General features: G+C 44.5%; 1 protein-coding gene across 4 annotated transcripts in view; it reads right to left on the reverse strand.

The window, feature by feature from the left end:
* The window catches only part of NPTN (neuroplastin), a 47030-nt gene extending 23533 nt beyond the window's left edge, over positions 1–23497 (reverse strand). For 3 of the 4 annotated variants that reach the window (NM_001398079.1, NM_001398078.1, NM_001398077.1), the window contains exon 1: positions 23246–23497. In NM_001398079.1, coding sequence (NP_001385008.1) covers positions 23246–23333 — 88 coding nt within the window. In that variant the 5' untranslated portion in view covers positions 23334–23497. Of the gene's footprint in view, positions 1–3526; positions 3875–23245 lie in introns of all 4 variants that reach the window. The other variant, NM_001293209.3, reaches the window with a different exon arrangement.
* Between the last annotated feature and the right edge of the window lie 3782 nt (positions 23498–27279).

Raw genomic sequence — 27279 nt, forward strand, 5'->3', positions numbered from 1 at the left:
AGTATACACAAAAGATCAGCCGTTCCTTCGGAAGCATCTTCAATCTGGCTATTACGTGGCCTCTCTGCTTGCGCTAAGATTTAAAACAAGACCATTTTCTACAGAGAACAGCCCTCCAAGGCACGTTTTCTGAGTAATATTTCACTACTAAAAAGCACTAATGGCTACCTAAGGAATCTATCCTGCCTGCACCTCCCATCTTTCCATGCCAGATACGAGCATAGCTCTGCTACTACAGAGCAAGTGAGCAAAGTTACATTTGATTAAGCTTAAGAGAGATGCAGAGCAGCTTCTCCTGTTCATGGAATGAAACCAAACACCCACTGAATAAGACACAAGTCTGAAGAAGAACGGCTGAAAGTGGGCCTTAATGCTTAAGAATAAAATACAGGAATACACACTACCTTAAAACTGGAGTTGGGTTTTTAAAGCAGCCTGAACCATAAACATTTATGATGAAAAAAGTAAGTCTCATCTCATAACAAGACCACACACAAGGCATTCCTTGCTGGCTGCAGTAGGTTGCGGGGCTCACAGTTAAAGCATTCACTTAAAATAAATAAATAGAACAGAGAATGAAAGAGATTTAGGGAGATTTAGGAATTCTTTCCATTAGACTGCTGAAAATACCTTTATTTGTTAATGAGGAAAGAACCTCCTGCTCTGCAGTTGGGTCAGCAGAGTGCAAGGTGAAGAAGTTGGTCAATAATGAACATCTCAGTGATTTCTGCATGTCAGCAAAGGATTTTTAATTGCTTTTATTGTTTTTTTCCTTTGCCTTGCCATAAGGTACTTGGAATACAAATTTAGTCATACCCATGCAGCCTTCTGGATATTCATCTGACAAGTACTTGGAAAACAAGTTATTTAATGGAATGATGAGAGGAAAATAACAGTCCTGTCAAAAAACAACATAGTTTTCATTGCATAAAACATCCATTTATCCAATACAATGCTTTGATTATTGCCCAGAGAAGCAGGCATAAAAAATATCTACCTTCTGAAAACCTGACAGAGCCATATGGAAGCCCCGTATATCCTCTTCTCCTTGTTTCAGTGGATAGGCCACAGATCTACTTTTCACAGCTATTTAAATTACAACTCCCATTTACCTGTGGAAAAACTGCAGATACTGTAGCCATGGTTTTTTGTTTTGTTTTTTCCCCCCCAATACCTCTCACAGATAACTCAGAACTTTCTGAAGTATGAAAGACGACTGAAGTCAAATGCATCTACATCTTCTACCTGCATTTATATTATTTTAGTTTGTAATAAATGAAAGCACTCAGGCAGTTCTAACTTCCTTTAGTTCTTTAAGACAAACTGCACATGGAATATTTCTGGGACAGTGACAACCAGACAAAGATGTCAAACTGAAAGAACAAGATGCAAGAGTTATTTTCACACATCTATCATTTGCACTGCTTGTTTTATGTAAAATCTGGTCGTAAAATAACCCATAAGCAAAATTCATTATCCAAATTAGTAATGAGACTGAAGCCAGGTCTAGCTCTTGGGTGCTAACTTTCAAGACTAAGTTGCATGTGACTTCTCTGCTCTTTTGATCCAGTTGACGTTCTCTTTCCATGGTGCTGATGTCAAACAGGGCCAACAGCAAACCAGGCACCATCAGCTGGAAACACCAGCACTGTTTAGCCAAAATTCATGTTTCAGAGGCAGGTTGCGTTCACACACAGAGTACAGCTGCTGAGACATTTTGGGCAGTGTCAGATACGATGTTCCCCATCTGCTTGGAAGTCAGCTTCTCCCCTTATCTGTTTCCAGCAGGGACACGTAGGAGTTTGATGTCAAAGTGCTCTGCCTCCCAAACAACAGTAGGTCACATCTCTTAACATAAAATGTCACAGAGCAAAAGCATTAAAATATTCAGTTCAATACATTTTCCCCCACACGTAAGCATGAATAAAACACAGATTTGGAATAATTATCCCAGTCACAAGGCACTTAGCAATGAAGTCACGATACACACTCCAGAATTAGTAGCACCAGATGCAAGGAGATGACACGAACTGGGGAGGAAGATGACAGGTTAGCCTTCAGTCCCCAGTGCAGGTTAGTTTCAATGGCCTGAGAGAGGAAAAACCCACTTTCCATATGGAGACATCTTCACAGCAATTCACTCCCAAGAGACGTGGCCACCATCACTGACGTGTCATATGAAAAGGATTTTCTCCCTCTATAAATTGCTAGAGCTGACTGGACTACACCGAGAGGAGAACAGACAGCAGGGACTAGCTTTGTGCAAGGGGAACTAAGGGTTGTAGTGAAGGGGGCACTTCAGGAGATGTTACTTCCTGCAAGACAAATTTTTTTGAGTTTTGTCTTAAGGCAGTATCATTTCCTAAATTTACTCAGCTCTTGCTACTGGAGGCAACACAAGCAGTCTATAGACCTAAGTCCTTCAGGATCTGGTCCCCAAAGGACGACAGAGGGAGCAAGCTCTAGGACTGAAAGCCGAGCAGGTTTCAGCTCAACGACCCAATGCCACTTCCATTTTTCAAGTACACCCATTGGGTTGACCGTCCATTTTTCCATGTGCATGGATGTCATTTCCACTTCCCAGAGGGGTCTCTGATCCAGGCCCACATTGCAGATTTAAGTTGCTCTGCCTTCAACTCATTATGCATTTGCTTTATCTTGTTAGCAAACAAGGATTATCATCTATCACCTTTCACAAAATGAAAGAGGGTTCTTCTATACCTGTTCACATGATAGAAATTTCCACTCTCATCTAGCACTGGCTTTAAAAGCCAGCCAAAGGCTGAAAGGACTTGGAGCTATAGGCACCAAAAAGCAATTCTGTGCCTACTATATTCTCTGCTTTTGCAAGCTTTCCCCTGCTAAAGGTCACATTCTCAGACGACAGTTGTTTAACAAAGGTTTTACTTCAACATTGGAGGAGGGTTTTTTTTCCCCCCTTTCATGGGCTGGATTACGAATAGCTGCATAAATTCAGCGCTGCTGTATCAGAGAACTCACCAGGAAACATGCTGCTGTTCAGAAAGGGAAAGAAACACTGCAACTTCATGGAAAAATCTAAACATTTAAAAAGTCACACACAACGAAAAGGGAAGGATCTCTACAGAAGCAACCAAAATCATGTGAGGAAGGCATTCAGAGGAAATTCTAAGAGAACAGAAGAAATAAAAAGAAAGCAATAGTTAGACCTGGGAAGAATATAGAAATCAAATATAAAGGCACTCACAGAGAAGCTAGCATCAGGGTGGCTGGAAACCTACTACAGGACTAATGGGGGCACAGAAGGAGCACAAACTCAGTATCAGGCTTGCTTTCACACACAAGCTATGAGAAACATCCCCAGATTGTCCCAAGTCCTTTGATCCTAAGGAGAAGACAGACAGGTGGCAGCACTACAGGCAGAGGAATGGTCTTGGGTTCGAGACACCAGGACAAGGTAGCAGGTCAGTCGGGGACACCGGGAAGGTAAGGACACTAGACTGCCTCTAGATACTACAGTAACACTACTGTAGGGTGCTGAACTCACTCTGAAGGACGCTTATAGTAGCCTGGGCTCGAATCCACGTTATGGAGGGATTTTGCCTCAAGTCATTCCTCCTGGGATCGTTGCTGGCCCTGCACTCGTAAGTCCCAGAGTCTTCCAGGGTAAGGCGGGTTATTCTCAGCACACTCACCCCGTTCGCCCCGTAGGCGGTGTTAATGGTGACACGGCGCTTCCGAGCGCCATCCCACAGCTGTTTGAAAGACTCAGCCCGGTTGACTTCAGCATACCACCACTGGATCTCTGGAGTGGGATTCCCAACCACATCACAGTACAGTTCAAAGGCGTCCCCCGTGAGCTTAGTTTCTGACATGGGCGACTTGACAAACCCAGCTAGAGGGAGGGGCAGCAGAAATGCAGTGACAGAGCAGCAGAAAACAAAAGATCTTATAAAGAACAAAGCAATGAGGTACAGAAAACAGTTCAGACATTAGCAATCTACAATAACTGTTAACGTGACTTTTAGAGAAAAAGCACAACACTGAGCGCTCGCAGCTGAAGGTTAAGACTTGGAGAGCACAGCATTCACAGAGGTGAAAGGGATATCAGCGCATGCACACAGGCAGAAAGGTCACCCCATTAGTTAGGAAGCACCTTTGGTGCTGTTCATTTCCAGAGACCACACAGTGTCTGCCTTTTGAAACAGGATGCTGCGCTGACGTTAAAAAACAGGCCAAAATATCCTTATTATGGTGTGAAATCCTTCAATACTTACCAGCTTCCAAGCAACGTTAAGAACACAGACACACTAAACTGTCCTTCAATCCTATTTTCAAAGGTTTCTATAGAAAACTGTGCTGCCTTAAAGCCGGTCTCTTCCCCCACACGCCTGCCTCCCCCCAAAACTAAAAGATTACAATGCAGCTGGCCAGACAGATTATGCAGCACAACCCGTCAGATGGCTCTGCTCCCTGGGCAGCAGGCAGCCCGGCTGCAGGCAGAGTGCCACACAAACTAGAGACTGATTCACCCCTCCCCTAAAAACCATGCTTTATTTTCAGGAAGAGGACCGTTAGACAATTCAACAGTAAAATTTCTGAAACACACGCATTAGGAAGTACTTCACATAGCTACAAGAACAAATGCTGCAAAAAAGTCAATTAGTACCAGAAATCATTCCAATTACAAACCCACTTGATGAGGATTTTCTTAGCCTGGTACTCCAGAACTAAAGACAGGTGAGCTCTGTGCTCCCAGTAATGCCACTGCAAATAATCCATTGCTGGAGGGAGAGGAAAAGGTGTTGCAACAGAGGCGCTGTAATTATGAGCAGTTACAAAGGATGCTAAGAACACTGTGCCGTTCCTTGGGGCTAACAAGGATCACACTGCTCTCACACCTCTACTTCAGCTAACAAAGCAGACTGGGTTATGATCCTGCTCTGCTGGACCGTCCCCATTTCAAGGAACCCTGAGCGAGGAAACCTGGAATTTCCAAAGAGGCAGAAATCAAGCAGCAAGACCTGTCTGAATGTGCTTTACTGGATGCAAATGGTGAAAACAACAGCACAATACAGCCTACCTTTCAAGGCCAGGCTGGATGTGGCTCTGGGCAACCTGGTCTGGCAGCTGGCGACCCTGCACATAGCAGGGAGGTTGACACAAGATGATCATTGTGGTCCTTTTCAACCCAGGCCATTCCATGATTCTATGATTCCACCTTCTCTCCACAGCTTAGTGCTCCCACAGTAATGCAGACAGAACAAGCCGCTAAAAGCTTTCCCTTTAGAGTTTGATGTTGTATCAGCTAAACTGTTAAAATATTGTAACTTGTGCACAAAGCACAGGAAGAAAAAAGATTAAACAAGATGACTGCATCCAAAGGACTCGTTAGTAAATATTCTCCCGGTTTAAGTTCTAAACCCTGGGTTTCCATCAGCTCCAAATCCTCTTGAAAACCAATGTCTGAGATTATAATAAATTTCAATGCAACACTATCTGGAACTCAGAAGCAATGCCATCAGCACACACATCTCCATAATCTCCCCCATCCCATCACAAAAGTGCTGTCTCAAAAGATATTCCAGGTTAGAATCAAAATTCCAAGCGGAAGGAAAGGGAATGAAGGTGTCAGAAAAGCCCTCGTGTGCAGATTAAGAAAAACTGAGCATTACAAAGCACTGGCAGTGCCATTAAGAACTCCACATAAGAATCTACAGCTAACACTCACATGCTCAGTAGTTGCGGAACAGCAAAGACAGTGCATCAAACAGCATCAGTAAGTCAAGGTAAGGCGATGCTTCCAGCTACTGCACATCTGCCAGAGGGCCATTTCTGATTAAAACACCCAGCCAGAAGCTACAGAAAGTGCTGAGACCTGCCAGCACCCAGCAGGCACGTGAAGAGAAAGGGCTGAAAAAAAGCTAAACGTTACAGAGTGTTTGCTGCAACACAACAGGAGCCTGGAAACTGAAGTACTCCTGCTTTTTGGCAATTGTCAGTGATTTCCGTAATTGTTCAAAACCAAACAGAAAATGACACTGTACAGATTTCATTGCTTACATAAGAGGCTTTTGGAGCCCAACAGTTTCCTTACTTGGTCTTCTCCTCTGCACAGCACTCACTGCTTTGTTATTATCATGTTCCGCACAGCTCTAGAAATAGGAGCATCAGAAGAAAGAATACAGCTAAATACAAGCACGTCAGGATTATACTAGTACCAAATGACAACTGAGAAACTGCCCATGTTTGCACAAGTTAAAAACTGTGAACTGTAGGGAAGCACCCATGGCAAGAAGAATTTCTACCTTCAGCATGCAAACATCAGCCCCAGACAGAAGAACAGAGCAGAAGAGGTTAACATCCAACTGCTTGCAAAGGTCACGGCTTTGGGGAAGGAAGCACCTATCATACCTTAAGATCCCAAAGAAAGAGCACAACAGCCTAAGTCTTACATGGATCCTTACTGTCTGCTACAGTAGGTATAAGCACCTTTAAATGCTTAGCAGAAAATACTCTTATGAAGTTTCAGTAATATCAAAGACAGCTGTATTTATCCTTATAGCCATCTGTAAGTTATTCTGTTACACGATGAGTTTTCCTCATTAAAAGAAAAAGGTGTTCTGTGGTATTTCTAAAGGCTAATTGCTGTCGTGCATAAAACAAGGAATAATCCAGTATTAAATATTCCTCACAAGGTTTTTACCAGATATCCCAAAGTGCAAGTAAAATAACGTATGATAGTCCAGAAGACAGAGCAAACAAAGCATGCTATTATGTTTCCAACCAAAAACTTTTGTTAATAATTTATGGTTATCTGCCTAACAGAATGAACAAAGGGCAGGCAGAAGTTTCCATGTGCAGCAAGAGAAACACAAAGCAGACTCTCAAGGCCAGAAGGATGGAGAAGTTCCACACTGCCTGGAGTTCAGAAGGGGAGAACGGACGAGAAGGCTGAAGATTTTAAGTGCAGAAGCTTAGCTTTACCACTCCTGCTTCCACTGATGAGGCTCTATCAACAAAAGAAATGTTTTCAGATTAATTCTTTGCTGGCCAATATCAGAGCAACCTGTTGGACAGAAGTGAGTGAGGCCAAGCCAAGCTACATTCCAGCTCTGGAACATAAATGATTTGCAGCTCTGCATACCAGCAATACCCCTTCCAACTCAAATGGCAGCAGCCCTGAACACACTGCCCTTCGTGACAGAACCCAGAGAAGAGCCAGCAGCATCCACCCAAGAATGTGTGTGGGAGATGCAATAAAGCTCATCTGCCTGCTGATGTTGGCGTGTTCGGCCAAATTCTGCATACAGCCACAATGTGAACACTTCAGAGGCATGAAGATACACTGAACTGCCATTTTGACCAGCTTCTGAAGCCTGTCACAGCAGCTTGTAACCTACCTTGGCAGGGGACCAACGCGAAAATATACAAAAGACAATTCCCGATTAGCTCTAAACCAGCACCACAGTGACCAAAGAGCTTAAATCCCTCACTTGCTTAAATGAGCACATAAAAATAGAGGATCTTTAACAGAGTGATAATTAGTACAAAATACACCCACAGTCAAAAAACAGCATGAAGGTGGTACCTGACAGTCATCCTTAGCTGCAAAATTACTGCGCCATCGATGCAAATACCCTCTCATTACTGAAACTCCACACAAGATGCACTAAGTTGCTAAAGAATCACTGCCAATGGCACTGGAGAAGCAGAGAGAATATTAACCCAGATTAACATCTAGTCCTAGAAAAAGATGCTAAAAATAAAATCAGGTTTTGTCTTCAAGAAAATGCAGATGAATGTCAGCAGAGGTAACATTAGGCCTGTCCCAGCACAAGGACAGAAGCAGCCACGACTATTGAAATGCAGGTATTCTGGTGTTGAATTCCAGTTACTGGAATAAAGAGAACAGTACAAATGCTTTTCCCATGTTAAAGCTGGATTTGGAAGGTAAGCACAAAAAGCACACCTGATTCCAGTGTGAACTCACAACACGGCTTTGGGACTGAATGCTTTGCAGATGGTCAGTATATACAACCAAAGCCATCCTGTGAACAGGCTGATGCTTCAGTTGTCCTAGCAGGCTGCCATATGCCCGTATTTCACCACTCACATAGCTCTGGAGATTTTGTTTCTCTGTAATAGTTGAGAACTTTGCTTGCAATTACATATGTATAGAAAGAAAAGAGCTGGCACAGCCATTTATTCTGCTCTCTTTAGTCTCTGAACACCCATAAAAGGTTCCTTACTAATATGCTGTGATTCGTTTTTTACAAATAAACAGTTTTAGGAATGTCTTTGGGAATGGGACAACAAAAGGCCAAATATCTTTGCTAAAGAGCTTTGTTGTTTTGTTGCTCTTTTTTAAGTAATGGTCAGTATTACCCAAAATATTCCAGATGAGATACAGATATGACCAGCAAACACCATCTTCTTTATACTGAGGTTTTACCACCAAAAGTAGGCATTAGGGTTGAAGTTCTCAATAAGGTCTTTTTTTTTTTGAACTCTTTTGATACCCTTTTCCTAGCTGCTATTAGGAATTACAGATGCCAATACATTTTTTTTCCCCAAAAACCCCTTTTCTAGCATTCCCAAATACTCTGGGCCCTGCAGAGGTGGGCTCTGCAGAGGTGAAGCCATGCCAAGTTTTATGACCACTGGCATACGCAGCAGATAAATCACTGCATCCTCAGTCCTGAAGTGATATAAAAGAGTGCACTTAAGAGGATTTATTAGGGAAGAACACAACTCAACCCAATGTGAATGCTTCAACATGCTTCTGAAATGCGGCATTTGTACCATCTCAGGATTCCAAGTCTAGCTGGAGCTCCTTCTAGTTTCAGGAAGGGAGGCAGAAATGACTCAATTATAGCACTGAATCACATATCCTCATATATTCTAAGGTGGCTTTGTTTTCCTTCACTTCAGCCTATTTTCAACTTTATTACTTGATAAATCTCACCTGTAACTTGTATCAGGATATCAAAGAGCTACATCAGAAGTTGTACAGCTCCTCTTCCCTTCTTTCCATTGCATCCAACCTAAGGAAGCCTAAGCAACAACCGTCTGCTATTTAACAGGGACTGCCTAATTAACACGTTTTTCTTCTTCACTGAAAAGGTGTTAAGTACGTGATAAATTTTTTGGAGTGGAAAAGAAAAAGACCACAGTCCCTCTGACAATGTACTGCACTTGTACTCCATGAGGGCAGAAAAAACCCAGCCTAATTAATATTTAGTGCCTTTCCAATGTTGACCTTTACTAAAGGGAAGTATTTGAAATTAAGTTAAATCTGAACATAAGAGTGACAGCAATACCCTGGGGAGAGAAGAAGGGTGAAAATACTTCCATTCCACGGAGAACACTAAACCATACCACCTGATTTCACTCATCATCTAGCGGGTTTCATGGTTTCCCACTCATTTATCACCAGAGAACACAGTCGTTAATCATATCACCCATAAGAAGCAGGTTTGGTTTCATATCACTGATAAGCAATGGGTTTAATTTTCACAGTGCTCTCGCTGCTCAAGAACCTAATTCCTGCAATCTCATCTTGCAGCTTTATACAGATGAATGCAGGCTACAACTTGCTATGGAGGAAAATATTACCCAGAAGAGCATCATACAAAATGCATGAGCCCTTGATGGAGCATTAGATTCACTGCACAGAGAAGGAAACCTGAGGATTACTTTCTCCAAGTCCACAGACGGGAGGATTAACGTTGTCTGGATTCAGACCAACATTCCCCAGTGCATTAGGAAGCCTTGCTCAGTCTGACGTGCAAAAAAGATTTATGGCCCAACTAATTCCGTTCGTTTGCTGAAGTAAAAATTCAGGGAGCCGTTAAGTAAATGGTTCAGAGCCTTCTCCGTTGCAAGGCCGTCCTGGGAATACATCCTGCATAGCCAACAGAAACTCCTCCGCACAGACGCACGAAGAAACGACCGGCTCCTGGGTTATAAATCAGAGAGCTCAGACTGGAAAGGATTTCTGAAGGTCCTCTGCTCCAACTGCCTCTTTCCAAAAGAAAAAGCCACTTGGATCAGGGCGAAGACTGCAAGCTGCCCATTCATCCTTTCCACATTCACACAGTGCCTGCCTTAATTTAAGGGCTTCCTCAGAATTAACAAGTAATGCTTAACTTCACACTTTCAGCTGCAACTTCTATCTTACGGTCACTTATTTTCCAAAAGGTGACCTCACCAACTTTCATAATTTAATGAAAAAACACAATCTGTAGGTAGAAACAACACCAGTGTGTAGTAGGAACTATACCTGTGCACTTCCAATTTCAGAAAGTTGCTTTCACCTCAAGTGTATTCCCAATCAACTTCAACTCTCTCCAGGCATCTCTCAAATTCAGACATCACTACCGGAGCTGTGGTCCGTATTTACAATGCTACCTTTGCAACAACCCCATGCCTGTATGTCCAATAACAAAAGGCAGGAGAAAAGAAAATGGTTCCAAGTCTGGAATATGTAGCAAGAGAAGAATAATCAGAACAACAAACAATACCTGCTCCCTCATTTTGGCTCCGTATGGGTGTCAGCCTATTAGCTGCAGTCACGTTTTCAAGCGTAGTGGTCTGCCTGTGTTGTTTCTTAGTTCTTCAGCTGGGAAGAACAAAGTTCCTCTAGTTCAACTGCGCTGCAGAACAGCACAATCAAATGCACCAACTGCAACACAGACTGAAACATGTTCCATTTTATACAGGAAACAAACCTCGATAACAGATTTTAATTGCAAACTTGGTCACAGGAAACAGCATGTCACACATACTGATGTTTTTGGAAAAGGCTGGGAAGGGCTCAGAAATGCTGACTACTAATGCAGTGCATTACACGTACCACCTATTCAGATGACACATGGGCAGCCACTGAGTAAGAAGATGCTACTTCTACACAGCCTTGTCTCTTCAGCCTTGGACATCCTGGTTGGATAAGAGTATACTATTGCCAACAGTGTAAAATGCCACTGTAGACGTATCACACAGAATCATAGAGTCACAAGGTTGGAAAGGACCTACAAGATCATCTAGTCCAACTGTTCTCCCATTACCCTTGCTACCACAAGCCACTAAACCATATATAGTAACATGATATTAAAGCCTCAGAAAAGTCCTCAGTTCCTTATAACATTAGGATCAATGCTCTCAAACAAACAACTGGTCAACAGAGATTTGATGACGTCAACTCTGACGAACCTGAAGCTTATATTTACTTGCCTATGGAATAAGATCCAGAACAGCAGGTTCGTCCAATTGTTCAGTGCCTGAGAAAGCACATTTCTTTGTATTTCAAAGGAAATGGTTAAGGACTGCTCGTAGAAGTCTTTAGAGTAGCTCACATCCACCACAAGTTGCACAAAGACAATGGACAAATCCTAGACAGAATTACATTTAGTTAAGCATGAGTTTAAAATGCTGCATAAGAACAGCAACTCTGGTTATCTTCATTGAGCTGCTCCCTCAGACCAACACCTTATATAGCATCAACAGTGGATGACAAAGCCATTCCAGTGATTCCAGAAGGAGACACACCCCAATTCAGGGTAACACCAACAGAATGAAAACCCCTTTTAACCTGATAGTGTTTTAAGGTCCCAAAGAGGTTTGTCATTATCGGGTTCCTGAGCGCAACATGGGCTGCTAAGTGTTCCCCAGGGCTCTCACCACAGAACTGCTGCAAGAGTAAAGAGACTCAGGGCAGCTTCCATGCTGCAGCCAACTGATTCCTGTTTGTTCAGAGGGTGCACGTTCTCAGGAAGCTGGTTTGAACACTCCAAGAAGCATTTACCACTACAGATTTCCTTCCACAGAGGATTTCCAGCCCAGCTTCTCACAGGTTTTCCCAAAGATTAAGCTTGCATTGTCCTTTGAAGGGGAAGGCATTATTCTCCAGCTCTTTCCATTCCTGCTTCTTCCTGACTCAAGTTAGGGAGAAAAGACTTACAATCCATGCAGGGGAAAAAAAAATACACCGAGATTTCATAGTGTTAACTCCTTTTTAGGTCACTACATAAATACTTTCATTGTAGCTAAGGAATGTACAAGACTTTCTCTAAAACACAAAGACATCATTCCTCCATATCGCCGAGAAATAACTGTTAAGAACCAGGATCCCATTCCCTACAAGTAAACGGGAAGAAACTCAGCTTCACAACACAGAAAAGCAGTAACCAACAGCTCTGCTTCTCAGAGAAGGCAGCAATTTAAATTTGTCTAGTGTTCACACCTACCACAGCAACCGAAGTCTCCTTCCTCAAGATCTCAAAAATATTTTGAGACAACCGATCTGCATCCCAAAGATACCGGAATCACTGTAAGATGTTGGGTATAGATAACGAAAAAGTAAATCTTGTGTTCAGCTTAGTTATTTTAAATCCTCAAATTATTCCCTTAGCAAGCTAAAGGTTAGGAACGCTTCCAATTTTGCTTTGACTTTTCCTGATCCAACAACTGAGTTTGAAAGGAGGCTGATTACGTGTGTCCCTAGTGCAAGGGAAGCACGCACTGAATAGCAAACCTGCTTTTGCCTCTTTTAGGCATTCCGCAGAACGAGTTGCTCTGTCTCATCCGTGATGAAGGAAAGTGGGATGTTTCAATACACCGACCTCTGCAGAGTTGTTGGATTATGTAACAGGTCACACAACCCGAGGTGGGGCTGCAACCAAGTCATTCAGAAGGAACAGAAATATCAAAACACCCACGTGCACGAGAAACCACACATTAGTAGATGGAACAGTACATTTAAAAATGCAAAGCAGAGTTTAACTTTCCACAGAGCAAGATTTGCCTGATAGCAATATGTGAAATGCTCCAGGAGTGGGAGTTAGAGAAGGGATGCTCCATTTACTTCCTCAGTTCACGCCTTTGTAGCTGCAGAGAACTTCTGTGTACAGACTGCTAACTTCAGCTCACACATCTGTAGGTCAGGCTATGATCCACCTGTCAGTCAGACAGCCCGTTTTCCAGAACGGAGTGCTCTTCTAGTTATTGGGAAGAGAAGGAAATATATTAAGAAGATGCCACAATTTACTAAATTTATTGATGTTTGTTTTAAGTTGCATTTTTGACGCTTCTTTTCCCCCCAGTGCATTTCTCCAGCACAGTTCAGCTTCTCCCCATTTTGACCGGCCTGTGACTGCAACGTGCCTCTAACCACCAAGTCCTTGCTAACCCAAAGAGCCCTACCAACACTTGCCACCTGTATGTAGGACATGACAGTAGAAACAGCTTTGCTCTCCCCACTGCTCAGTGCCAGCACATGCAGCCGCATCAGGACACGTCATAAATCAGATCCTTCTTTGGACCAGGGCTTTGATCTCACATGGCCTACTGACACTGCTCAGATTATTCGTACAGAAATAAACTTCTGAGGGCAGCTCCTCCACAGCATCAAATACCACTATTTAGAAAATCAAATTCAATTCAGTATGAACCAAGATTGATACGAGCTTAACTGACTGTTACCCACACTGTGCAGCTGAGATATGGCGAGCCTGTCCCCATGACTCACATAAGTGATGCACACGAGGACAACTAAACCCCAAAAACGTCCAGCACGGATAAAAGGGCCTATTTTGGAGCTCCTGGATTTACTAGAGTCAGCCTTACAGCTTTAAATGCAGCCTGAAGTCCTCTTGCCCAAAGACTCCTATTTCTCCTGCAGCAGAAACAGCAACTCAATTAGAGGAGTGCATCTGGACTCCTCAAGTGGGTAAAACAAAAGGGAGCTGACAAAGTAATGACATAAATGCAATCCTTTGTTCAGCACGAGGAAGAAAAACACTTCTGTTTGGTACTTCTGCTGAGTCCAACGCATTGTGGATACGTTACAGAGATAACATGATGGGAGTGAAAACTAGAGGGGAGGGCAAGGATTTAGCATTTCACTGTAAAACAAAAGTACTCCACAGAAGTCAAGGCAAGATCTCACGCGCCCGAGCAGTCCAAAGAACTCACATGCAGCCTAATGGATATACCAGGGAGTCTAAACTCACAGCTGAGGTTCTCTTCCAAGAACATTTAGCTTCATTTTAGAGATTGTGCAGTTGATTGAGAACACTATGACCTAAACCATTTTGTTGAGTTCTAATTGCAATAATCTGCCTGAGTTCCAGCAAAAAGTTAGTTCTCTTCATTCTGTATCATGGCACTCTTGCAGAGCTGTTGTACCTAACATGATGGCTGCATCAAGGAGTCTTTCATACATCCTTCAGCCAAAAAACCCTCATTTGGCTGTGCAGTTGTTTTACAAAGGCGTCTTTTAAAGCACCTTATTGGAGGTCAGACCAAAGCATTTATTCTGGATCAGGCTCTTCACTGCAGTGGACATGGGAAGAATGTCAGAACAGGGCAAACAATCATTTACTGCCAGACTTATGCTGCTCAGGGATTTCCTAAACCAGAGGTGATATTTTCATAGTCATCTTAGAGCAAGTCTGCATTTCTCAAAGAAAAGAAAAAAGCTTTATTTAGTAATTTTCCATCTCTGAAAGGCAAGAGCTCTCAATTCACAAAGGAGGACAACAGTGGATTTATTGTTCCCAGTGGGTTTCCTAAGTATTACACCTTTTTTTGTCACACTGAGGACAGAGTGAGAGAATAGCATCAGCAGGCAAGGCATGCTCACCCTCAGCGCCCGCACAGCCAGCTCCAGGTTAGCACTTGCTAACCTGGGATAATGGGATAAATCATTCCTGCAGTTTATTTGCTGCCTAGAAAAAGCATTAAGGGAAAAAAAAAGGAGATAATGCTTTGCTGAAAAATCTGAATGTGGGTCACTGACAAACAGTTAGAATTCAGATATTTACTCACTGTATGCTGAAAAGCCCCACGATCTTCTGTATCTACCGAGACTGAAGAAGATACAAGATCTAAACAGCACTTCATTCATTCACTCCCTTCTGCTGTTCCTGCCTTGACCACTATTTCTGGCAGTTTAAAAGCTGTTTCTACATCATTTTTCTGCTCCATTCTCACAAGCTCCCTTTCTAGAATCCCAAAATGCCTTCCTTCTTAACTCCATACGGCTCAAGATTGAGGTCACTAAATAGATCCTGGTATGGCTAAACATAGGAGCTCCACGAATCCTAGACCAAAGTGTACAGCTTTGCCCAAACCTATCTTGTACTCCTAAGTGAGACCAGAAGTTGCTCTTGAGCACTATGTAACTCAGAGCAAAGTGCTGAAAAACTGCCAGTTGAAAATTAAATGAATTCCGTGTGGAAGCAAATCAATACTGTGTCTCAGTCTGATATAAGGCTCAGCATCCTTAAGAGATGAGAACTGTCCTGTTCACTTCAAGAAGAAAATGCCGCATTGCTTCTCACTGTCATCGCTGTCAAGGATACAGAAAAACCGAGCTGCACTGTAACCCATCTGAACACAACGCAACAGAAGGAAATGAAGAACGCTCCTTGAAGGAAATGAGAACATTTATACTCCTGTCATGTTTGACAACAAGCAGTAAAGCTCTCCGTACAGAACAGTTACAGTCAAGGTACTCAAGTATCATTCACAGCCCTTTTGCATAAAGGAACAGACGCAAATTGAGTAAAGCTCAAGTACAACAGCCACAGGTGACAGCACTTATACTGAGGGGGAATCCAAAGGTGAAGGTGATCTAAAGCACTGTAAAACCTTCTACGATGGGAAACAGTCATCAAACAAACCCTAAATACAGCACAAAGGAGGTAAAGAGGGACAAGAACAAAGAGGAACCTGCCCAGAGGAGACTTCTGAAAACACATTAATGTGCAGGACAAGACCTGAGTTTCCAGCTGCTGCAGGGCTCAGGAAACACTTCCCTGTGGCACCTCTCATCCAGCCAGGTGGAAAGCCCCAGCAGCAGCTATCAGATGAGTCCACTGTTTGTACAGCCTGGAAGCCACAGGACAAAGGTGGCTGCTGCAGAACTTATCCTACCACCGGCCAAGGACGTTACCTGCAAGTTATGAGATATCCAGTTTACTTCCGGAGTCACTGAGGCCATCTCCCACAGGTGTAGAGCTGCTTAACAGAGCCTACACTGAGAGTCCTCAGCTACAGACTCAAGAAACTCAGGATAACTCAGCATGTGCATAATAAATTGCTTATTTGGTGGCTTTCTGGCTTAAAACAGATCCTGCAATATGAATTAATATGCCATCATGTTTGCACAAGAACAGAAATATAAAGTAATATGATATAAAATGAGTCAGTGTTTAGCTGCTTGCAGTTGTGGCTACTTAAAGCAAAGGAGAGGATGAAATAATATTAGGTTACCTGTGAAAGACTGCTTTAGGTAAACTATTTGAACACCCAGGTGAGAATGCCTCCAGCAGAAATTAACAATGAGAAGTACAAGGATAGGAAGCGTGCTGTCCTTGCTTGAAGCCATATCGAAGACAAGATCAACAGCACCCTGACAAACACTGCGTTCTGGAGCTCCTTACCCTTTGTTCCCAGCCTGCGCTCCCTTCACTAACCCTGATCACTGCCTGCTCAAACAGCACATTAAACCCACAGACCAAAGTAACCCACACAGCACTTACTCTGCCTCTCTCAACTAGAACACAGTTCTAAGAGTTACCAAAAAAAAACAAACATGCAAAATTCTCATAACATCTGTCACAATTTCAGATCCTGTATCAAGGTATCTTTTCCCCCCAAACCAAGCAACCCTGATTTACACGACCACCTCCAGAGCAAATTTCGTTGCTCTTTCAGGTTCTGGCCTGCAAGATTCATTTCAGATCTTCCTTACATCAGTCCATATTTCCATCATCTTCACTTATGCCAGTCATTAAATACCACTTATAGCAACACAACAGTTTCCTAATATTGCAAACACAGGCGTGACCCTATCAGAACAGTACAGCTGGACTGCAGTTGGTAACTGCATGCAAACCAGTTCATCAGGAGAAGCTCTGAATGAATATGAAGGGAATTATATACATGCACACTTGCAAGTTGAACCTGCTAAAGTAGCTTATTCTAGCTCACCCCCACCAAGCTCCTTTGGCATAAACCAGGCCAAAAAGACCACAACTAAAATCCAGGAGCAGCCCATCAATATGGCATTTGCTTTTTCAACTGCTTCAAGCTCTGGACTGATGGCATCTTTTCACATCTTCCCTTTCTCATCCATAACACTGCCTCTATCCTTGCTTACATCCTTCAATATGCATCTTAGTAAATGCATCTCTTTGAGGTTTCCAAGCAAGCAAACAAGCTCCACAGAGAGCCTCCATGATCCCTACATCTACTCCAAACTAACATAATTGACATAATGTGAGAAGTAGTAAATAACGACACTACTTAGCTGCACCAAGCAGCACTTTGGCTTAATAGATTCATTAATGTATTACTTTATAACATGTACTGTTAAACAAGCCCATAGGAATTACAGCATTCCAAGACTTGGATTTGTTTTTGCTTTATTCATAGCAGAACAGGACATCACAACCTAATTATCTTCTATAAAAAGGTTTCACAATGCAAATTCATTTAGCCAGTTACCATCTTGGACTCTGCTCCTCCTCATGTGGAAGACTTGTAGATCTGTTCTTGTTCTTCGCATCTTCCCCCAACTTTTTTTTTGGTATATAAAAACACTTTGATCTGACATGGAACGCTAACAGTTTATACAAATACATGTTTCTGAGACAGGTCTGAGACTGCATCTGTTATACTGATAGTATATATACATACATAGAGATATATATATATCTCTCTCATCCCAACCTTCCACCAAAGAGCGGAATATAGACAGGATGCTTCTTCATCCTTCTTTTGAACACAGATGCAAAATAGAAATCCAGTATCCTACAGATTGGTTTTTTTTTGTTTGTTTCTTTAACCTCCCTCTATCCAAACCACTAGGGATAAAAGCTGTCCTACCCCACAGCCTCCAACGGTGTAGCTGGGGGTCCTATTTACCCAGAAATACAGGGGGTAGTGGCACACTGGAACAGGCTGCCCAAGGAGGTTGTGGATGCCCCATCCCTGGATGCATTCAAGGCCAGGCTGGATATGGCTCTGGGCAGCCTGGTCTGGTAGTTGGCAACCCTGCAGCACATAACGAGATTATCATTGTGGTCCTTTTCAACCCAGGCCATTCTATGATTCTATGATTCAACCCGGATCAGAGCCCACTGCTCACACTTCTCCCCCCACATACGCACCTTGCAGCAGCCGAAATATGATGCCGACATCTCAATGCTGTTCTCCACTGCATTCTGAACAGGAACAGTGAAAAAATGTTTCACTCTCAAAATCTTCTACTTCTTAATTATAGCAGATACCTTCTGTCAGACACCTTGTGACACCGCCCAATGAATCCTTCCCAGCTTCCTAAGTTACTGTCTTTCTGCTCGAATGAGTTTGCGTCAACACTGAAGTGGTGACTTCAACCACACAGATGACCCAAAAAAAGCTTCAAGCTTATCAAAAGAACATGAATTTTTAAAAGTCTACTGTAGTTATCTTACTAGTGGATAAATACTCTCAAGACCTTCAATCCAGGCTGAAATTATTTTTAGATTTAATTAGACTGAATCTCCTGTAATGGCAAAAGAAACAATGCAGCACACAGTGGCAGAGGAAGGGAAAGCATTCAATATCAGGTAAGGTTTTGTTAAAGGTACCTAAGAAATGGTTCAGACAATTATCTCAATTTGAACAACCAGACACTTTTTTGATACAGAGTTTTGACAGCTCCCAACTTTAAACAGCCAATCCTCCTCCACCAGACTGGAACTGCAGATGGTCAATGCCAGTTCAGTGCCCAAGAAGACAATGGGAGAAAACTATCTGATGAACAAAGCCTTACTGCCCTTCCATGGTTTGAGGCCACTTATCCATGACAATCTGATCTACTGCAAAGCCAGTAAAACACAGATGAAAGCAGAGGAGAAAACAGCTGCAATTTTCCTAGTTTCAATAGGGCAGTTATTACTGCCCCCAGACAAAAGCCTCCTACCCAAAAATAAAACCCCATTAATACAGCTTTGCGTATCAGATGTTTTTTCATGTATGCAAGCAAGTAGATGAAAAACAGATTAAAATAAGATAGCTGATTGCCTACAGCGTTATTTCAGTTGACAGAACCAAAGCAAGCCGAAGTAGGGGTGGGTGCTCCATTAGATCCAACAGGACCATGACAAGTGGGAGCAGCCATGAGAAGATGCCATTTAGCAGGAACACCAAAGAACTGCTTGGTGTAGGCAGTCAAGGAACACAAAGCAGCAGTCCTGCCACGTAAGATGTGACCACTGTAAAGGATCCCACTGGACACGAGTCAAAAACATACTGCAAAAAACGCATGTGTCCTGTGATGCAAATGGGAATGCCATCTGCAAGACGCACCGAGCGCTCCTTCCACTCCACTGAGCTTTGGTCCGGCCCCAACTGGAACTGCGGCCAGTTCTACCCATCACATTCCTGAAAACGTGACTGAAAAGCACCAGGAACAGTAAGGAAAATACAACCTACACAGAATGACCGTGACAACCGACCTAGAAAAGCACAGAAAGTAAACGCTGATGGAAATACTCTAAACTGTATGGATGTAAGGAATAAAACGCCAGAAGAGGCAAGAGAGCTGGTTTGGGTTCACAGCTAAAAGACCTCTCCAGATAAAAATAAGCAGAATCCGTTTACCCAGCCTTCATCTTAAGAGGTTCCTCAACAGGAGCTGCAGCACCTCCAGCACCTGAAGCTGAGCAGTTTCCACACAGGTTTTACAACCGAAGGATGAATCACAGGCTAGCATTGTCCTTTACAATGCACGTTTTTTACAATCGCCTCCTCTAAAGAAGCGCTTACAGCAAAAGAAACAGCTCATTGTGAAGGAGAGAATGCACCTCATTCATGAGCATAACGAGTAGTCTTCCTGCAGGACTCTGTTGCAAGGACAGTTAATGTTCGCAGTGTACTTCAGCACTTAGCAGCACTTCCACTTGGATTGCTTCTTGACATAATTAAAGCTATTGTTTGAAGTGCCAGTACTAGCAGTTGACGCCTCGTTACCTGCTAGCAGAGATCTGTAAAGAGTTCAGTGCAATTTTCAAGCGTATACACGTTAGTCATCTTGCTTGTATTTAAGTTTCCTATGCGGGAGTTGTAGGAGGAAGGAGAATAGAAATGGTGGGGAGAAGAACAGAACTTTGAACATCTTCCTCGATGCTCAGCCCACACTCACGCTCCATAAATGCTGTATGAAACCATTTCTTAGTTTTATCTGGGGACCGCTAAAATCACATCAGAATACCAGAAGGCAATCAGTGCAAAATGGCTGAAAAGCCGCAGCCAGAAACAGCATTCACAAGTTTACAAGTGAGAGATTTTAAGGATTCTGTCCTTCAGACAAGACACGAGAAAGCCGGCTTTTAAGTGCACACTGCCAGACCAGAGCTCTGAAATGGAAGAACTGGAAAAAGTGATTCAGATCGTGTACCGCTGTGCTAAAGACTGCAAATTTAACAGGAGCAGCTCAAGTATCTCCTTCAGCCATCAGGAGAGATGTAGCCATGCTCCTTTAAAACCAAACCTTACCAAGTATTAGCATCTTCAAGTCTTGGTTTTGAAGGAAGTAGCTGCCAAATACGCTGCCAAGGTCAAAAAACCAGCAACCAAGGAAGGCATGGTGTTCACCACCAAAGAGGCAAGCCAAGCATCTTTCCACAAGAACACTGTTCTGAAGTGGTGACTTTCCAACCAAAACCAGTTGGAAACTACAGGTTTACACACAGACCCTCCCAACGGACTGATTTTCCTCCTCATGCTCCCTCACCTCTCTTCTAACCCTCCTTTCTGTCACTTCACCTAACCCACCTGCTGGAGACAGACATCAACAACTTGACAAGTGTCTCAGAAGAATCCTTGGGAAAAGTTACATTTTTGACATACAACTTTCTCTGTGATCCCTAGGTGTTTATATAAGAGCTTTAAATATAATCCTTACAGATGCCAAAAACCTATTTCCTGTTTTAGTCAGCTTAAATCTATACGTGGTGCTAATTAAAACTATACTGGATTACATTAATTCTAGAAAAATTCAGCAGTAATCCCTTGTCAGAAGAAAAAAGGCTGCTTCCAACAGGTACTGAGGGCTCTGCTGCATATTGCTGGCTAGGCAGTCCATGACCTACAGCTTCAACAGGTACATAACTCAGTGCTGCTGTATGTAGAACAACCCCTGGCATATTATCTTTCACTACAGTGATGGCCACGCACCAATAACACATAATGGGATTCCTGGATGTACATTTGGGGTTACTGCTCCCCACACCTTCAAAGCACACCCCTGGCAATGTTTAGACAGTTGCCACAGATTTACACATGCCTTTTTGAGTTAAATTATTTTCTGAATGGCTTACCAGGAGTACATACAACCCAGAAAACAGCTGTACCTGTTTCTTCACGCCACAGCAAAAGTGGAATTGATTCAGTCAGCATCTCACTGGCCACTAGTTGCAGAAAAATCAGCTCCTCTGTGGCTGGGCCTGATGTGCAAGCTTTAAACTTCCTTCTGCTATGACAGCACTCAAATGGGGAACAGAAGTTCAATTGCAGCAATGCACCTTTTTCAGAAGGAAAAAGCCTTTGGAGTTCTCCAGTCATTCCCAATAAGATATTCACTTCTTGTGTAAATTCCCAGCTCAGCACAGATGTTCAGAGTCTCCCCTATCATTTATTGCTGGGACAACCCTAGTTAACCACATAAAAATTAATGAGCTCTCAGAAAACTCCCGGGGTCTGTAATCTTATCTCGTGCCAAAACCTGCTACTACTAGGTTAGCTTCATGTCAGCAGTGGAAGCCAAGAAGGAAGCAGAGGAAGGCTAAGGCCTGCCATCTACCCCCAAAATGTATTCAGCTGTTGACCTTAAGACACACAACCACTGTTAAAACCCAAGCGCCTGCACTGCCTATCAAGCAGCTAGTTAGCATCTTTATACCAGCTGCCAGCATTTGACACCTTGCTTGCTAACTCAACACATGAGCAGTGTCAAGCACACAACCTATTTAACTCACACGTCACCTTACTTCACCCAAATACCATGGGAAACACGACGTGGGCAGATTAACCCTGCTGAGACCATGCTGCAATAGCGCAGACTGCATCAATGCAGAAGAACCAGACTTTGTAGCTACAGCAGTTCAACTGGCCACTGACCAGCGGGATTTGCCCAGCCTCTGGTGCTCCTCAGGAAAGGCCCTCACACTGCAGAAAGCCCACAGGTTTCCTCCATGCAGCAACATGGGTGCTTGGTTAGCAGTCACCTTGGTTTCAGACTGCAAAACACACACGTACCGAGGAAATAAATCCAATCTGGGATCTTCGGGCTGTTATTTCTTACATCGATGTCTGCTCATCTTTAAATAGGCTGAAGGCCTCAGTGCTTCTTTCCTACAGCAAAGGGTCAAAGCTGACCTCATGCTGCAAAGCAAAACCCACCTCAAGAGGAGGAAAGACCAAGAAAGCAAGATATCTGTACAGCAGTAAGGAAAGGAGAGGCAAGAGGATGAAGTGACCACAACTCAGTGGGAATAGGTGTATATGCAAGGTGTGGTTTCTCTGCAGGTAACGTTGCCCCAATGCACACAAACCTTGCAGCTGAGTTCCTGCCCTTGCCTTGCTGTAACGCCACACACAGGGCACCCCGGGCACCTCAGTTGCACCCCATCCCTCCTCCAGGGCCACCTCTCATCTCACAGTGCCACAGGGTCCCCCCGGAGCACGAGGGGATGGCACAGAGCTCCTTCAGCCACCGACCGCCATGCACTTGGCTGCAAACTCATCGGGGAGGAGGCACGCCGCGCCACATTTAGCTCACACTCTCCTATAAAGCACAGAGAAGGGTGGGTTTTTTTCTTTCTTTTTTTTTTTTTCCCTTCCCTCTTTTACGGTCCTATCAGAGCACCTCCTTAGTTGCTAAGGAACTACGACTTTATTGCATTATAAATCACCGAAGGAAACTCGGCAGAAGCAGGTTCAGTGGGCGGGAGGAGATGGTCGCTCTGCCGGGCGCGGAGCACCTCAGGACCGGGCAGCGCAGCGGGGAGAGGGGAGGAGGGCCGCGGTTTCCACCCCACCCGCCCCACAGCGGGACCGCAGCCCCCCATCGCCCCCCCCCCCCGAGTACGGCCTCCGCGCCCCCTCCGCCCCCCACGACCCTCGTCCCCCGCCGTAGCCGCCCCCATAGCAACCGGTGGCCCCATGGCAACGCGCCCCCCTCCCCCCCCGGCTCCCCTCACGCCGCCCTCACCGTTCTGCGCGGCGGAGGGCACCGGCAGCAGCGCGGCCGTCAGCAGCAGCAAGGAGAAGGCGGCGGGGAGCGGGCCGGAGCGCGGCATCCTCCCGGCTGCGGAGGGGAGCGAGGCGGGAGGGAGGGAAGGGAGGAAGGAGGGCGGCGAAGCGGCTCCGGCTCCGTCCTTCTCCGCCGACCTCCTACCGCAGCGCAGCGCCGGCTCCCTCGACGCCACCGGCGGCTCTCGCGAGAGTTGGGCGGGGCGGCCCCGCTCTGGGCGGAGAGGGGGGGTCACGTGGTTGCGCAGCGCGGGCTTTGCGTTTCCCCCTCAGGCGCCATCTTGCGCTCGCTTCGAGACGGGTCTGGTTGTGCGATCGGGGTGTTGACAGGGAGGAGGATTCTCAGGTCTCGCATCCGTGCATAGCTTCAGTCACTTGACGCGTGTCCCAGCAAGCACAGGGCTGGGGCTGAGGTGACACTCTTAAAATCGGTTTTGCCTTTCAGCCGTGACCTGACTAAAACCTCACTTCTGTTCTTCATTCTCTACAATGTTGAAATAGCAGATACGCAGGAAAGCAGGCCAGGAGAAGCATCTCTGCTCGGTTTCATCTCACTGCTGCCATGAGCTGGCTTTTTTCACAGGCCTCATTAGCAAAGATAATTCAGAGTTTGATGCCCTGTCCTGCATTGGCGGATCTCAGAGTCCATCCCAAAGCACTCTGCTTCCAGGCAGAGTTAGTTTGTAGATACCCAAACTAAATAATTTCTCCCTCATGGAATAAGTTTTAACACAACTATTGCTTACCAACAGGTCTTCCCTCCTCCTAACTTGCCCCCCCCCCCACCCCCCTCATGTGGATAGCCTCATAATGCAGAGGCTTGGAGCAAGAGCCTCAGTAGTAGCCTGGTAGTTGGGACCCACGAGCACAGAAGACCACTCGTTGGTAATTATTTTAGAAAGTAAAGTAAAATAACATTGTGGGAATTTATTATGTTCTGTTTTTTTTTTCCAAATAAAGGGCCCTGCCCCTCTGCACAGACTGGGAGCTGAAGCCACAACAAGTGAAAGCATTTGCCTCAGGTTAGCAGTGAAATCAACTGCAGAGTGAGCTCAAAAATTCACTCCCGGTTCACTGGACCTGCCAGTTGTCCCTAAAAATAGTCAGCATGGTCCCACCTCGAGGCCTGTTTGGTGAGCTGTGAGCAGGTCACCTCGGTTTTCTCTGTATTTCCCTATCTGTAAAATACAGATTTGGGGTCAGATATGCTAGTTATGTACCATGCTGGTGACCCCAGCTGATTGTAACCCTGATTTAACTGACATAAAAGCAGACTTTGGACTGCTGTCCCTCCTGGGGTGGCACTGAATATCAGGGTGCACTGCTGAGTGGCTTAACATGCATCCAAGGTATGGAAATTTTCAGGAAACTGAAAAAAAGAACGGCACAGAAACACACTGGGAGAAAAAAAAAAGGAAATCACTCAAGAGGGTATTATCTGCTTTTTGCTGAGTCCTCTTCTTCCACTCCAGAGATCTCTGCAGGCTCAGGACTCCCAGAATAGCTGTCCAAAGATTGCCCGGCCTTTTCTTCCAGCCAGAGAAGGGCCTCTGGAGGATGCTAATGCAACCAGAAGCTGTTTATCCTTTCCAGGGAAAACTTCCCTGCTGTTAAACCCTATTAATATAGCTTGTTTCACGAGGGTGCAGCTGCTTGACTTTGCATCCCTGTGTGCTTTGCTTGGTTAATTCTCAGAAAATCAAATGAGAATGCTTTCCTTGTTGGCGTGACTCGAGGATCAGGCACACCTTTTTCATGGCAACCCTACAACTCAGTTGAAGCTGACAAAAGCGCTGCTCCGGCACTTCAGGTGGGCTTACATTCTGCTGAGCTCACAGGAGAGAAACATTGAGGCTGTTGGCAGTCCTGGCTGGCCCTAGCTCTCTAAAGGTGCCGTGATACTAAACTCAGTCTACATCAGATGTTCCCATGTGCCGCGTATCCTGCACTTGAGCACTTCCATGCTGCATTTCCATGACTCACTATCCTTGCCAGCTGAATCATCTATGACACTACTATTTGTTTTCTTGCCATGGTACAGAAACATCCTCTTTTCTCCCCTCGTTTGTTTTTCTGTGGAACAATTCTGACAGTAGCACTGGAAAACCAGAAGGAATAAGCGAAAAGAACCAGAAAGCAAGATTTCACGTGATGCTTTCCTTCCCTCTGCTTTCTGCATGCTGTTTTTCCTGCTCTGGAGGATTTTGCTATAACTCTCTTTTTTGCAAACACCCACTTGGTATTAGGCCTTACCTACACCCGAGTGTTTTCCAAGTTTGGAACCAGTCAGCAATGTACTTGCCTCTGAGCATGGTTTGTATCTGCACAGTAATACTTGTTTCGTAACCATGGCAGCTCACAGTGAGTCATGCTGCCAGAGGCCTGGGCAGAAGTTAGCAGGAGGCTTCAGCACGCTGTTGTTTCCCTCCATCTTCTCCCCACAATTGTGTAACTCATCTGGTTTTGTGGTTGAGACAGACGTGCTGTGAGCATATAACACAAGAAACCAAAAAAGAAGATATCCATGAGTGGTGACAAGATCACAATGCTAACCAATTCAACCTCTTATCTTCAGTAATCTCTTAGGGAAGTTAACCAGGGTTACTACAGATCCTCGATGTATGTGGACTGTATATACTCAGTATCTCAGGTATGCAGTATGACTAGCATAGAATGAAAAGCTGTTTTTTCTCTGTGCACAAGTATATCTTCTTTACCAGGTCACGTACAACTTATAGTGGAGTTGTATAGAAAAATAGAGTTTGCCAGCACTGGGTTAACTAGCTTGATGGTAAGGGAAGTGTTCTATTACAAAGAGAAGTATTCCACCAGACTGAGTTGTTAAACAGGACTATAACTAGCGGTGTTCTGTGCAGGTTGGTGCTAGATTCGGTCTTGTTCAACATCTTCATCAGTGACCTGGGTAGGAGGATGGAGTCCACTGTCAGAAAGTCTGATAATGATACAAAGCTGAGAGGAGCGGTTGACGTACCAGAAGGAGGTGCTGCCATTCAGCAGCCATGGACAGACTAGAGAGTTGGGCAGGGAGGAATGTGATGAGGTTCAACAAAAGCAAGTGTAGAGTCTTGCACCTAGGGAGGAATAACATCAGTACAGATTAGGGGTTTACCTGCTGGAAAGGAGCTTTGAGGAGAAGGACCTGGGTGTCCTGGTGGACAACAGTCTGATCATGAGTCAACAGTGTGCCCTTGTGGCCAAAAAGGCCAATGGTGTCCTATGGTGCATCAAGAAATGATCAGCCAGCAGGTCGAGAGAGGTGATCCTCTCCTCTACTTTGCTCTGGTGGGGCCTCATCTGGAGTACTGTGTCCAGTTCTGGGCTCCCCAGTTCCAAAAACACAGGGAGCTGCTGGAGAGTCCAGCAGAGGGCCACAAAGATGATTAAGGGCCTGGAGCATCTCCTGTATGAGGAAAGGCCAAGAGACCTGGAGAAAACTGAGGGAGGATCTCACAACTGTTTATGAATATCTAAAGTGCAGGAGTTATGTTGATGGGGATGGACCCTTTTTGGTGGTGTGCAGCAATAGAACAAGGGGCAACGGGCAGAAACTGGAACACAGGAAGTTCCGTACTAACACGAGGAAAAACTTATTTACTGTCAGAGCGACTGAGCACTGGAACAGCCTGCCCAGAGAGGTGATGGAGTCTCCTTGTGATATTTAAGACATGCCTGGATGCCTATCTGTGCAACCTGCTGAAAGGAAGCTGCTTTAGTGGGGGGTTAGACTTAGTGATCTCTAGAAGTCCTTTCCAACCCCTGCAGTTCTGTGAATCTGTAATACAAGGGCTTATAGGTGATGATTTTGTTGGTCTCTTTTTTTTCTTGCTTGTGTGGGCATAGTGGTTCCTGACCTTGTGAGTGGCAAGGGGAGCTCAGGCTCATCAACGTTTCCAAACAGTAACCCAAACTTCTTGCATTTCCCCTTTCTCTCAAGACCCATCTTTTCACCCAGCATATATCAATTTTGGTTAT

The sequence above is a fragment of the Gallus gallus genome, chromosome 10 (genome assembly GCF_016699485.2).
Source record: "Gallus gallus isolate bGalGal1 chromosome 10, bGalGal1.mat.broiler.GRCg7b, whole genome shotgun sequence".
NCBI classification, from domain to species: Eukaryota; Metazoa; Chordata; class Aves; order Galliformes; family Phasianidae; genus Gallus; species Gallus gallus.